The sequence below is a fragment of the Nanorana parkeri genome, unplaced genomic scaffold (genome assembly GCF_000935625.1).
Source record: "Nanorana parkeri isolate BGI_ZX_2015 unplaced genomic scaffold, ASM93562v1 scaffold1337, whole genome shotgun sequence".
Taxonomy (NCBI): domain Eukaryota; kingdom Metazoa; phylum Chordata; class Amphibia; order Anura; family Dicroglossidae; genus Nanorana; species Nanorana parkeri.
The window spans coordinates 195,824-210,800 of NW_017307605.1; the positions used below are offsets into that span (position 1 = coordinate 195,824).

General features: G+C 40.4%; 1 protein-coding gene across 2 annotated transcripts in view; it reads left to right on the forward strand.

Moving 5' to 3' along the window:
* LOC108797800 (cytochrome P450 2G1-like) overlaps positions 1–12,901 on the forward strand; it is a 28,418-nt gene extending 15,517 nt beyond the window's left edge. For both annotated transcript variants that reach the window (XM_018569459.1, XM_018569460.1), the window contains 6 exons: positions 1,248–1,408; positions 2,863–3,039; positions 4,145–4,286; positions 7,387–7,574; positions 9,053–9,194; positions 12,684–12,901. In XM_018569459.1, the coding sequence (XP_018424961.1) occupies positions 1,248–1,408; positions 2,863–3,039; positions 4,145–4,286; positions 7,387–7,574; positions 9,053–9,194; positions 12,684–12,865 (992 nt within the window). In that variant the 3' untranslated portion in view covers positions 12,866–12,901. The remainder of the gene's footprint in view (positions 1–1,247; positions 1,409–2,862; positions 3,040–4,144; positions 4,287–7,386; positions 7,575–9,052; positions 9,195–12,683) is intronic.
* Positions 12,902–14,977: the final 2,076 nt, after the last annotated feature.

Genomic DNA, 14,977 nt, shown 5'->3' on the forward strand with positions numbered 1-14,977 from the left:
GTAGCCTCACTGGCCAGTAATGCGGTACAGAGGGCTGAGCTAGAGCCAGGTCCAGCTGGTATAAATTTGCATTGCAGCACACACATGGATTTGGTCTCCTTGGAGGCTCAGTAGGAAAACTAAAATGATGTACTATATGCAGGCCCGGATTCCCCACAAGGCCACAGCGGTGTGGAATCCCCCGACGCCCGGAACATAAAGTTCTGGGCGCCGGGTGGTAAGTTGCCTTCTACATTTAGTCCTGCCTTGGGAGGGCAGGACTAAATGTAGTGTGGGGAAGCCGCTTGTTCATTTACAAGTGATCACGGCGATGTCGCCACGATCACGTGTACAATCTATGCAGCCTGTCTGTCCTCCCGTCCTGGCGGGGAGGGGGGTGCATTGCGGAAAATGGCCTTTGGGCAGCAGGGAGAGTAAATCCGGCCCTGACTATATGGTCGGCTGGAGCTATTATTACATACCACTGAGGATTTATCTTGCTTACACTTTACTTTGGCTTTAGATATGCTTTTCTATGATGTTCTTAGATATCATAAGACAGTGATATATACTGTCAAAACACAGCTTTCGGAAGATGCCCTTCTCCTCTATTGACATCTGCTCATATAAGCTCCCTTAAAGTGAACGCAAACCCCCTAATTTTTTTTTTGTATGTTTGGCATATTGATTCACCATATATAGTTTTCTTACCTGGTGATTAAAGCAGTTCCTGTTTCAGGCTGACAACACAATTAGGGCAGTTTTGTCAGCCTGCCGTGTGTGCTCTGTCAGTTGGCTGTTGGGGTCCTCATCAGGTCCATCAGTCCTATAGCTATCTCAATAGTTGATGGAACATAGATAGCAGGCTGAAAACACTGCTGCCAATGGCTAAGTGTTGTCAGCCTGTCAACAGGAAGTGCTGTAACTGGCAGGATCTCCAAGAAAGAGACGTTGCAATAGACTAAACCAGATGAAATAAAAAACTGTATACAATGAATCATGGTGGCAAATATACTGAAAACTAGATGTAGGGTTTACACACACTTTATATTGTTTATGTGTGCCTAGATGTATACAAGCTACATTGCAGAATTATTCTCAGCTAATGGGAACTTCTGATAAAACGGTACTTACACACACACTGACACTTTTTGCTATTGTTAGCACTGTATGTATGTTTACTATGTACTCCACAATTAACAATAGGGAATATTTTGACTCATTGTAAATAAAAGACAATTCTTAGTATGTTCCCCATGTCATTCCAGGACTCCAGTTTGATCCAGCCATCATGATCACTAAAGCCGTAGCAAATGTAATCTGCTCTATTGTGTTTGGAAGTCGCTTCCAGTATGACGATGCCAAGTTCCATAGGATGCTGAGTATCTTCTATGAAACATTTGAGCTCATGAGCTCCACCTGGGGGCAGGTACCACAAGAACATAGCCAATATGCAGGGATTACGTTGCTATAACCAAAAAATGAAACATCCTTTAATCCTTAATTATATATAGAACCTATAACGAAACAAGGAGGCTGCTAGTGCTGATCTTCCTCTGAAAATATTTGTTGCCCGGCTGTTATACTAATCCTCTGACTTCAATAATTTGTCTGACCTGGAACAAGAATGGAAATCAGTAAAGTCAGAGTGCAGCCTGAGGCCCATATCTGATGCTTATTTTAGATTTGTGGTTAAAATTATTAAAGTTAGAGTCATGGCTCCTCTAAAGTTCACACTGACACAGAATGGAACTTAACCTGGACCATTTGCTAATTATGTTTCAATCAGTCTATCTCACCCAGGGATGCCTTGAAATTTTTGCTGAGCATCATGCCTTTCCACAGTGCAGGGGGGAGGGGGGCAGCCACCAGCACCATAGAAATTATTGTTGGTAATCCAGGGAGGGTGGGATCCATTCAGGAAAGGACAGAGGTTTGGCTTTATCCAGGTCTGCTCTGTCTGCCTTGCTGCTGCAGCTGTGTCTCTCTGATGTGAAGAAGTGCTTGTGATGTCAAGTGAGTACAATGATGTGAAAGAGGGGGACTATGATGTGAAAGGAAGGGGCCCTGGTGTGAAGGAGGCTTCTGACATGAAGAGGGGTTTCTCATGTAAAGGGAGAATTCTGAAGGAAAAGGGGGGCTCTCATGTGAAGAGGCTTCTAATGTGAAGAGGGGCTCCTGATTTAAAGGGGGACTCTGATGTGAAGGGGAACCCCGCTTTTTTGTGTTTTTGCATGGGGTTCCCCCTTAAAATCCATTCCAGACCCCTATCTTGGATAAGGGTCTGGTATGGTCTTAGGAGGTGGCACATGTCATTTTTTACATTTTTACATTTCCATTTCAGACTGGGGTGCCTATGACTGAAAAAAGGTTTAGAAACTCTTGTTTAAATTGAAAATCTGGCTCATCTTTAGTAATGAATCTGTTGCAGACCTTGCAAATCTGTCTTTATCTGTCTATTGGCTGCCCAGGACTTCAGACACACAGGTCACAAATACACTGTAGACCTGTCACGGAGCCTTTGCTCGAGAGGCAGCCTGATTTGCATCCATTGTACTGTATTTGCCAGTGTTTATTATCATAAACACCACACTGATCATGATGTCATCTTTGCACACAATTAATAATTAAGTATGTTGATTGTGAATTAAATTTACATCAACATATTTCACAATGCTGGAAAAGAGTATAGATATACTGTAGATAACAATAACAAATGATCCTTGGTGTGTAATTCATTCTATATCTCTCTATAGGTTTATTTTTTAGCAAAATATAAAATGTTAGGTGAGGTACTTCCTTGTTGTATGAGAAAGTGACTTGGTATAAGCTGGAACTGTTTCATATTTCCTAGACAAACACATTTATAATATGTATTTGCAGGTACAAGACATGATCCCCATGATAATGAACCACATCCCCGGCCCTCACCAGAAAATTACTACACTGCTGGAGGAGCTGAATGATTTTGTAGCTGAGAGAGTGAAGATCAACAAGGAGTCACTGGACCCAAATGAGCCCAGAGATTACATTGACTGCTTCCTTATCAAAATGCAGCAGGTACTCGCACAGTGTAAATTAGGTTTGATGTGAGAATTGGGGTACATTTATAGTAAACCGGTTCTAGTTATCAAGAGAGTAATAATGGTTATTATGCAGATAGATGGTGATATGGCAATTCTCTTCACTGCCTTTTCAGAGCCCCAAAAATTCCCTGGTTTCCAGCCTACGGGCAGAGTAAGCATGTTCCCCATATACAGTATGTGTTATATCTATCAGTGTTTCAAAAACCTTTTGTTACACCTAAATACTGTCATGTGGGGCAAAAAGAGGAACATGCCTTATGTTTCAAAAAGTCAGTATACACAAAGGAACCTCTTCCAGTGGTATATTTAATATCATATTCTAAAGTAGGTACATCAAACTGGTGTTTTATGGGCCACATGTGACCCTCTCACTTCTTTTTAGCCCTCACTGGTTTAAGGATAGAAAACAAACCAATGCGTTCACATCTGTTTTTCAGTTGAAGTTTCACTCACTTATACAATTTTGCATCTAATTTCTTCAGGAAATGGATTATGACAGCTTGCTCTGGGATTAAATATTGTAAATTGCAACTGTTACTCTAATTTTATTTTGGGAGTACCATAATCTTTTTACAGAATTAGGTAAATGAGGCCCTCATTGTACACAATGCAGGCCATTTAAAGATTCTGTCCTCTCAGATCAATATACTTTTTTATGTGAGTTTGACATTCCTAATCTAAAGCTATCTGTCTGGAGCTATGCTTTAAAACTTTTTGTTAGTAATACATTAATACATATTGTATATGTAGAAGCAAACAGAAGATGTATGTATAAATTTTAAAATAATACAAATATTTAATTTTCTTTTTTTTTTTACACAGTATATTATTTTTATGTCAGCAAGTGTTATAGTAACATAACTGGATGCCATTTTAAATCCTGTCAGTGTCGGGTTGGAGTGGCCTCAATGTTCATATTCCTGAAGATATAGTAAAAGTGGCCTTGATTTTTTTTAAATTAGGGAAAGTTTGGATGCTTTACCTAATATTGTCCTCATTTTAGATTTCAAAAAGCAGGAAAGTATGTGATCATTGGGATTTAAAGGACCCCTAACAATTTAATATCTTTATGCTTTTAGGAAAAGGATAATCCTGACTCAGAATTCAACACGAAGAATTTAATTCTGACTCTTAACAACCTGTTTTTTGCTGGTGGGGAAACTGTGGCTACAACTCTGAAACATGGATTCCTCATACTTCTGAAGTACCCCGATATACAAGGTGTGTACATAACACAGGTAAAGAAAGTAAAAACACAATACATATTGTTTTATAAAATAGTCACAATTTCTTAGATACTTCTGTCTACTTTGTATGTTACAAATTTTGCATTACTAGATGACCCAAAGGGTAACATTATATTTGAGCAGTAACCCATCAATAATCATGAACACTAAACCTAAATGTAAGCCTAACTCTATAACACCAGTTGAATGATATCCACAGCGCTCAGCAGACCATTGCTGGATAATCCTCAGAACAGGTTTATCCAAAGGAAGATATCCCTTCTCCTTTTCCTAAATTTTTGATTTCCCATCACTTTTTGTGTTAAAGAAAATGGTCACCAGGCCCAATAGTGTGGAGTATTCTCCCTTTGGGGACACAGGGAGCAATTAAAACAAGGCAGGGGTTCTAATTCTTCGACATGTCACATTTAAGAAATGTGGCTTTACATATTGTTATTATTATACGGGATTTATATAGCGCCAACAGTTTTCGCAGCGCTTTACAATATAAGGAAGACATTACAATCACAATACAATTCAAGACAAGATGGTAGGGAGGGCCCTGCCCGTGAGGGCTTACATATAATTTAGGGCATCTGCTTGGCATTTACAGTATCTTTCTGCTGAACAGACTTCAGCTTTAATTACCGAGATGCAAACATGCATGCGTCTCTGAAGGTAATGGATCTGCTGGAGGGCAGTCTGAAAGTATATTTAGGTGACCACATGTAGGTTCTTTGCACACATACAGCACATGGTGTCAAGTACTTTACTAAACCAGGTGTGGTGCCAGTAAATGCACATGAATGCTCCAATGGAATTGGAAGTTTTGGTTGGTGGGCTGTATAAGTCAAGCATGTCTACTCCCCTTTTCCTCAGTCCCTTTCTGCATATGATATAATATAACCAATTCTTGACTAGAGGTTATCAAAGTTTAGATGCTCTGACTGCACCCTGTCAGCATGACTGGAACGCAGTAAAGACGGTTATACAATACTTAAAAGGAACAATTCAGATGAAGCAACGACTGCCAGTAGCGTCAAATCCAAAACTAGTTGGATATGCAGATGCTGATTGGGCCAGAAACTGCACAGACCGCAAATCCACCAGTGGTTACAACTTCCAATATGGAGAAGAAACTATAAGTTGGTCTAGCCCAGGGGTGGGCAACCTTGGCTCTCCAGCTGTGCTGAAACTACAAATCCCATCATGCTTCTGCCTCAGGGAGTCATGCCTGTGGCTTGCAATGCCTAGTGGGATTTGTAGTTTCAGCACAGCTGGAGAGCCGAGGTTGCCTACCCCTGGTCTAGCCAAAAGAAAGCAAGAGAAGAAAAAAAAGGGATGCATAAAGCTGGCACAATAAAATAGGGTCAACCCTAGAACCAAGCACATCAACGTAAAGTACCATCTGCTTAGGGACACTCAAAAGCAAGCTATTATTATTGACATGCAATATTGTTCATCAGAATAAATGACTGAGGATGTACTCACCAAGTAATTGCTGAAGGATCATCACAGTTTCCTTCGAGAGAAGCTAAACATCAGGGGAGGGAAGGGGTGTTGGAAATACAACAGCATATGCTGATGTGTACTTATATGTCTTTTGAGCTGTAGATGGCAGTGTAGTGCAATGTTACTCTCTATATGCATGCTTATCTACGATACACAGGAATTTTTCCTAAATATATGTTTCCCGTGCTATATACATACATGTGACATTCTTCTAAGCAAGTAAAACTTCATTCAGCATTCCTCAAGATCTCAGTGCTTCATCTAAACACATAGCCAACATTTATCACCATCAATATGCATCAGTTATCTTTTAACTTTAACTTGTCAGTTTGACAGCAGGGTCTGAGATCGAGTAGCATGCACAGGAGCACATTCCTAGTTCTATGCTGCATTATTTATTGTTCTCATGGCATGGGGCTTTGTGCTAGAGGAAGACATAAAAAGGAGCATTGCTGCCTGTATTCACCAAGGGCATCATAAATTATATAGTTTTTTCCAGAGCAAAAGCCATGGACATGAAAAAGCCAGATTTCAACTTTATGCTCAAACAATTGTTTTGAAATCAAGCATGCCGTGATAAAGTCCCACAAGCTGCATCTTGACCTGCAGTTTGCCAGCCATGTCAATTCTTATGAAGTTTCTCAAAAGCATAATGAGCACAAATACCAGTGCTCGTCAGTTCAATGTGGGTTAATGCATTTTCTGGTTAGAATTACCCCTTAGGAGGTAAACATTGTCATGCATTCATTGTTACCTCACAGTCAACAGTTATCCACATACCCTAATTTTCTTGCAAATGTTTGATTCTGATTGGTTACTGAGAGGCAACATGAGAAAGGTAAAAACACAGTTTATTGAGCGTAGGGCAAAAATCCTTATAAAACATGGACTCATATTCTCTAACAGGGATGCCCAAATGCAACCAGATACTCCATAGATCAAGAATCTACAGTTCTTGTAAATATTACAATATATGTAGAGCCAAAATTTTTTTTTTTTTAATGTTGAATAGAGCAGGGAAGGGGTTTTTGTGTGCAATTGGTGTATCATTGGAAAACTTTCTCATCACTTCCTGTACCAGAGATACTACAGGAAGTTAGAGGAAATCTCATAAATAGAGAGACTATTTACCTATTTGACAGTTGTCCCAAAAACAGGTCTCCCCCTTACCTCTTGCTCTGGAATGAGATGATTCACTCAGAAATGAATGATTCTGTAGGTCTGTGAAGGTTTACATGTATCCAGATCATGGTATACATAGTAGTCGATAATCATAATTAAATGGACTTGTTCTATAGCTTTAAAAGAGTGTTGGCGTGAGATGTTTTCAGCGTTTTAGAACATTTGCAGATGAATCTAACTTCTAATAGGTATGCTTCTGTAAGAGAATATCTGATGCAGAAACGTAACATTTCCATCAAGTGATGGCAGACACATGTATTACACTTCTTATTGGTGACATTTTGTTTTTTTCTATAGGTCTTCTTAAAGAATAAAACATTTGTAACTAATTTAAGTCTAATTTCCTTACTCATATTTCAATAAATCAATAACATTTTTGAGCAATTGTATAATTATATTAGCTAGAGTCCAGGAGGAGATTGATCGTGTGATTGGGCAGGAGCGAGAACCACATATTGAGGCCCGGAGCAAGATGCCATATACTGAGGCCGTAATCCATGAGATCCAAAGATTTAGCAATGTGATCCCTATGAATGCTCCCCATTCGGCTATCAAAGAGACTACGTTTAGAGGTTACACTATTCCAAAGGTGAGAAACACGAAAGTTAAAGAAGATGGGGGAATGTACTGGTTGACATGGACATGTTGTATTTACTTTTCATAGAGTATTCTGACACATCCATTCTTTGGAAGATCTGCTCTTAGGACAATTCGGATCACTGTTCAGCCTTCAAGGGGCTAATTTTTAATAAAGCTGTATCATTTTCCCAGTCTTTACAGGCCTAGTGGAGACTTACATTAGAACTATGGGCAAAAAATAAGGATTACATATATGTCGAACTGTGTCATTTGCAGAAACACAGCCATTTTTGTTTTTCTGAGTTTCCTGTAACATTGTTTTATTAGCTGTGGATCCTGCCACTAGATCATTCAGGCTCACACCTAGGTGACAACTCACCGTGTGACAATCGTGCACGATTCCACATGGATTGCTGTGCGGTCAGGAGTCGCCAAGGTGTGAACCGATCGTGCTGTGGGTGCCATTATTTTCTATTGGGACCCCAGTCGTGCCGAGGCGGATCGCGCGGTTTCCCACAGCAAATCCATCCGTGCTTCTGAACGCGATCACGGCTAAAACAGCCTTGCATTGTGTATCGTAAAAAAAAAAGGTACTTGTACCTTTTTTCTGCGATTGGCGTGCAGATGTCACCCCATTGAAATCAATGGGGCCGCGCGGCAATCGCTGCCTGCATTGTACATGACCGCACGACACCCAAGACGCGCGTCCTGGGTGTCGTGCAGTGTAGTGCAGGTCTGAACCTAGCCTTTAGGGATTTTTTTGTAAGATGTAAAGGTAATCTAGTATAAATTTCAGGAGTAAAATTTCAGAGAGAGGGTTCTGCTTAGACAAAAGTAACATTTCTAGATGTTCTCTATTGAAAACCTTCACTTTTTTAATTCAAGTCCACTTAAAGTAAGGGACAAACAAATTGAAGCTCAACTCCAGCTTTGGTTTTGTTTTGGTTTAAACCTAATTAATAAAAGGTTACCATTGTGGGCAGCCCCGTTAGGGTTGTCCAAACCCCATTAACTGTTACTTGTTGGATAGGTGTGTCATTAATAAAAAATATAAAGCCAATAAAAAACGAATTCATATACTGAATATTATCATTACAGGTATTAATCAAATACAGTTTGCTAGAATACAGTATAATTTGCTTTTGACCTTTGAAAAACTGATAAGTAAAATAGATAAGGTAAAAATAAAACACATTTCTTTTTGTAAAGAATGTAATGTAAGTATACAGCTGGAAAATTGGAGGAAATTGATCTCAAACTTCTTAGGTCCAGTAGTGGTTACTCTCTCTATATCCCCTTCTTGTAACATCCTTACAGGAAACATGACCATGCTCATTTTAAAAAGAAGGATGTTGTATTTGGTAATTGCTTATAAGACTTGTCAGTATTATCTAGCCTAAACATAGGAACTTTTGAGACAATGGTGGATACAAGCTATGTGTAATCTGCAGTTTCATAGTTTAGTAACATCTTCTTATATTTCTCTAGGGTACTGGAGTCTGTGCCTTGCTGTGCTCTGTTCTCGGGGACCCTAATTATTTTGCCACCCCTCGTAAATTCAACCCAAACCACTTTTTGGACTCTGATGGACAGTTCCAGCGAAATGAAGCCTTCATGCCATTTTCTATAGGTATAATAATATAGAAAGCTGTAATCTACAGTACTCTCAAATTTAATTAAGAAGTAAAGATCAAGTCCATATTATGACTTCAACAAGCCTAGCTTAAAATAAAAACTAGTTCTGGCATATAAAGCACATAAGCCTATACTTTAGGATGTGAAAAAACCTATAGCAAACCTAGTACAGCAATAATGGATGTATATTAAGCCGCTGGAGGCAGAACTCTTGCCAGTCAGGTTGATGCAGCAGGTGAAGCCTTCTTCATATGCCAGATTCATTTTTCCATTAATATATGCATTCTAACAATTGCCATAGCAACTAAAATTTACTGCTGTAGGGTCCAAACTCAGCACAAACATATCATTGGCTACAAACTCTCAGGTAGACTCCTGCCCCAATTGGCAGACTTCCAGTTCAGGTCAAGTCTCCAATCTGCTGTTCAGATTTCCAGAATATTTGGTTAAAAAATAAATAAATTTTTTTTATATTTAATATACCAAAAGTCACCACATTTAAAACACAGCAGAGGAGAGGTGAGAACTGGCAGGTTCCCTGTGATGAGTGTCCGTATATACACTTACCATTGGGAGCAGGCAGTTCTGTGCTACTCTTCTGCCTACACCCCTCTCTTCCCCTGATCTCGGGGGAGGAAGGAGAAGATGCAATACAATGAGCTGCTATATCTTGGTACATCGCTCCTTGCTCCTTCCCAGATAGCAAGGATAACTTGCCACAAACTTGTGTCAGGGTTAAATTGTAATTCTTGTTAACTTGCTGCGCCCATTCATGGCAAGTTGTAGACTTGCAGAACACTCGCAGCACAAGTTCTAGTTGACACTTTTTGAATTTGTAGCAAATTTGCTTGGCAAGTCTACAGCAAGAGTCCTGCAGGTCTTAGCAAGAGCTCTGCAAGCTCGCTGGTCTGGAGATTTGCAATGCAGACTTGCTGTAATTGTGCAACAAAATTGTGAAGCTTGGCAAGTCTGCAATAGTTTAGCAAGTCATTTTCAAACTTGCAGCACAATTTCTTGCTATCTGGGTTGGTGATAGAGCGCCAGGTGTGTGTTGTCACTGTGCAAAATGCACTACGAGGAGCCTCTGTGTAGTAGGGTTACTGTACACACACATATACATGAAGCAGTGCAAGGCACTGTACCATGTACAGTTTATCAGGTCCACAGTTTGTATCCTCTTATGGTAAAGAAATTCTAACTTTGTCTTCCCACAGACCATTATTTCACAAAAAGAGTGTCGTACAGCTTAGTGGTTCAACGTTAAAACAGCCACACACATTCTCTGTATGAAGATAGATCATCTATTGTCCAGTGCAATGTCCATCTATAAAATAATTTCTTCTTTTACATAATCTTCTCCACCATTGATAGCATTCATTGTTAAAAAAGAAACTACAGTACCGTGTCCGTTGAAAGTATTTTCTCTCCTATATAACCTTAGAGAGACAGCGTCTGTCAATGTCTCTTACTGCTTTTGGGTGTATGGGTCAAACATAGTTGGCCCTGCCAGGATTTATGTTTGTGTCCATCCAGTTCTTTCACAAAACCCTGCCAGCTTGGTGACCTCACTTTTTTTCACTGTAGTTAATCGATACATCTTAGGCACTCCCTTCACACTAAACTAAAGCTAAATGTCTTGTGGTTAAACCGGGACTTCTTATTATGATGCTGTAAACATTGCAAACACAGGCTGGTCTTACCTACAGAGGTTGTGTCTACCAATCACCAAGCTGCCAGGGATTTGTAAATCTAAGAACATGATGGGCAAAATGGCTCATGCTTTGGCAGGACCAGCAGTGAGAGATATGGATGGGCTCTGAGAACACTGGTGAGGAATTGAAAGTGAGAGAGGAGGATACATTCAAACAAAAGGAGGAAAACTTGAAATGGACTTGGTAGTGAGGTTTAAGACACTGAACTCTACCAAAGGTGGGGACAATTATGTAAAAGAAAGTGATCTTTATAGATGATTTTTACACCAGACAATAGATGTTTAGTCTCTCTAATATGATAAGTAACACTACACCCCTTCTATCACTTAAAGTGACATTAAACCCTCAGATGTTTTTTAACATAAACCAATACTGTAATGTGTGCCTTACTGTAATCCATGGTTGTTTCCCTTCTCTTTGCTGCTCTTCCTTTTAAATCCTTATCTCTTCTCTTGCTTGGGGAGAACTTCCCTTTGCAGCTGAGTGCCTCTTCCTGTAGTGCTGGCTCAGGTTGTGAACCTGCACACAGACACCGTGTATCCATTTCAGAGACAAGGCAGTCTGCTGCAAAACAGAAGTTCTGCCAAGCATGAGAAGAGATACGGATTTAAAAGGAAGAGCAGCAAAGAGAAGGGAAACCACCATGAATTACAGTAAGGCACACATTACAGTATTGTTTTATGTTAAAAAATCTGAGGGTTTAATGTCACTTTAAGACACTGGCGGAACTACCAGGGTCGCAGCGTTCGCAATTGCGACCGGGCCCTGGCGTTCCGCCACTTGGAGGGGGCCCAGCGAGGAAGAAGAGGGCCCCCCCGAGATGGTGCCACTCCTTCCCTGCCGCACAGCCACACACAGCATGTACGGACGGCTGTGCGGCAGGGATGGAGAGGCTGTCACCTGTCCCGCAGAATGTGCTGCAGGCACCGCCGGGCAGCACATTCTGCTGTGTGTGGGCCCTCTACACTTAGCCCCGCCTCCTGGCAGCAAGTACTCATACTCGTGAAAAATGCCCCGATACTAAACGCAGATACCGGTGTTCTGTCGAGCACCGACACCGACGTAGTCGAATTTGCCGATCTCAGCATCTGCGCTTGCGCACAGACCAGTATTATCGAGGAAACCCGGATTTATTTATAAAGTATTTGTTTAAATCGTTAATTGTGACCGTTAATAATATTACATCCATCATTCACTGCCATAGACGGCATATTATTAACGGTCACAATTAACCATTGCAAACAAATACTTTTTAAATAAATGCCGATTTCCTTGGTAATCCTGTCTCTACGTAAGCGCAGATACTGGGTCGGCGTTCTCAATAACACCGGCACTAACATTTTAAACAAGCGGGTGCCTGAGGTCCCACGCTTGCTGGGGACCTCGGCAGCCTTCCTGTCAACCATGCTGTGCCATGGCGGTTGGGGGGGGGCCTTCATGGTTTCTTGCACCGGGGCCCTTAAGGTTCTAATTACACCTCTGACTTAAGATGTGCAAGTAACTCAAACAGTGATGAAAGTCACATTGAAAAAACCCCATATACATTGCTAGGATTGCATTATTTCTTTGAAACTGCTGCCTGTAAATTGATTTCAAGCTCTGGACAGACTTCTAGGTTGAGGAAACAAGCCCATTTTAGAAACAGGGATGAACTCAACAGTGTTAAAACTGTTAAAAACAGATTGGAAAACATATTGAAATACTGAAAAACTGGGCAAAACTACCAAATCAATTCAACATATAGCAATATATTTTTACTATTGTCTCTACAGGGAAAAGGATGTGTCTTGGGGAAGGCTTGGCTCGTACAGAACTTTTTTTATTCCTTACCACCATCTTACAGAAATTTACACTGACTTCAGAAACCCAGTTCTCAGAGTCTGACATCTACCCTAGGATGACTGGCTTTGCCAATGTACCCATCCCATATAAGATAGCATTTGTACAACGCTGAGTGTCTTTTATTGCTTTTTATTTTTTTTAATCTGTATAACCACTAAATGCTTTTGTTCCAAATTGTATATCTGCTAACTCATTCCTAACAGCTGACTTGTATGCACCACTCAACACAAATTGTCAAGGATGTTCTGAATATTTGTTGTGTCTTGTCAATGACCTATGAAAAAATAATACACAGAAGGTGCTAAGTCTCCAATAAAGCTATGACTTACAACACTTATGGGTTTATTTGTATAATCTCTGACCAGAGTATAGCTGCCGCTTGCACTGCACTAGTGTTCCTAGATGGAGCTGAGGAGTGTAGGAAATTCCTATACTCTGTAACACCATCAAGCAGCACTAATGCTATGCAAATGGTATCTGCCCAGCTACAAACTGGGTGGAAGGTTTGTAAATAAACTAGTTGATATTGGTAAGTGTGGGTAAGGTTTACTGGCAGAAATTATTTTCTCATAGAAATTGATGTAAGAAACATAACGTACCAAGTGGGAACGGCTAACAACAAAGTAGGAAGGGCTACAAACTTCCAATATGAAAGGACTTGCATCTAAAGCTGAAAGGAGGACTCTCTGAGAGAAACAAGAGAGACTGTCAAGATCAAGAACCCGTTTTCTTGCAATCACTTCCCTGGAGTCCTAGTTGCTAAAGATATCATAGACCAGCTATAATAGAAGCTAAGTAACTTTTATTCTAGTGTATCCCTACTGCATACAGACTCTTGCTAATAACTATTTGCTAGGAAAGAATGGAGAATAGCATATGAATGTGTGTATTTGTACATATTTGTATATTTTTAGCATTCTGTATGTTTTTCTGTAACTAAGTAGTATGTGTTTGAAGGCTGGCCGAAGGCTAGCCTGGATTTGTGGGAGGAGCCTGAACAAAGCATTGGAATTCTTCACCTTTTGCCGGTCACATATTCCACTTCCGCTGTGGGTGTGATTACATTAAAATGCGTGACCAGGTGACTGGTCACACATTCCAATCCAGTCACAATCTTTGATAGAACACAGGCCACGCCCTGCCCCCAACCCAGTCACAGAGCTGTGTGGAGGAGGGAGGAGACAGGGAGGAGCCTCTCTGTCCCTCACTTGCCTGTCACTGGTGAGGCATCGATATCGGTGTTCTCAGTGTTTTTTTTTTTTATTGGACAGCTTGGACCAATGGCGCTTTGCCATTGCCATTGGTCCAAACCCTCCACAGAGCTTTAGCCTCTAACACAGAGTAGAGGCTGTTGCAGCTCTTGCCTCACTAAGTTAGGTTACACAAAGCAGTGAGGAAGCCGCTGCTGTGTAAACTAACATAGCTGTCAAAAGCCGGATGAAGCGCCGCCTGTAAATAACAGGCAGCGCTCCATCCTTGACAGGTTACACAGCGGGTAGGCTTTCCTTGCTGTGTAACCTGTTAGAAACCAGTCTGAATGAAGAAAAAGTTGTCAGCTTCAGACTTGATGCTGCCAGCTTTTTCTTCCATAATGCTAGGTGAGGCTCTGCCTCACCTACCTCACCTAACCGCACATCCCTGGTATACATACGGTATCATTCTTGTTTAGTAAAAGCACATTAATATACTGAAGTGAACAATGTGAAACCTCGCGGCACTACTCCAATCGAGTTAAGCAGCAGCTGAAATCTGTGTGGTCAGATATATAGTATAAAATTAATAATAAAATCCGCGCTGTGTGAATGAATCTACAAAAGTGTCAGATATAGTAGATACTGGCCGTGAAATAATGTGATACAATGTGTAAAAAGTGCGAATCAAAGAAGAAACGCATGTGTATAACATGCACCTCAGTGTAAATACATTGCTACAAAATATCCATAATGAAAAATTAAATACAATAGATATTAGCTGTGAGACAATGTGATGCAATGTGAAAAGAATAACAACTAGAAAAAAATGCATGTGTATAACATGCACTTCAGTGAAAATAATATATGGTTACAAAAATGTCCATGATCCTGGATCTTCAATAGTCCATTAAGAAAATAGAAGATAAAACAGTGGATGTAAAATAATCTCAGTCTCCTTTAGCAGAGACCCACCAGGGTCTGTATGCACTCTTTCTCTAATTCAAACCAGTTAGAGGAAGCACCTGATGCCG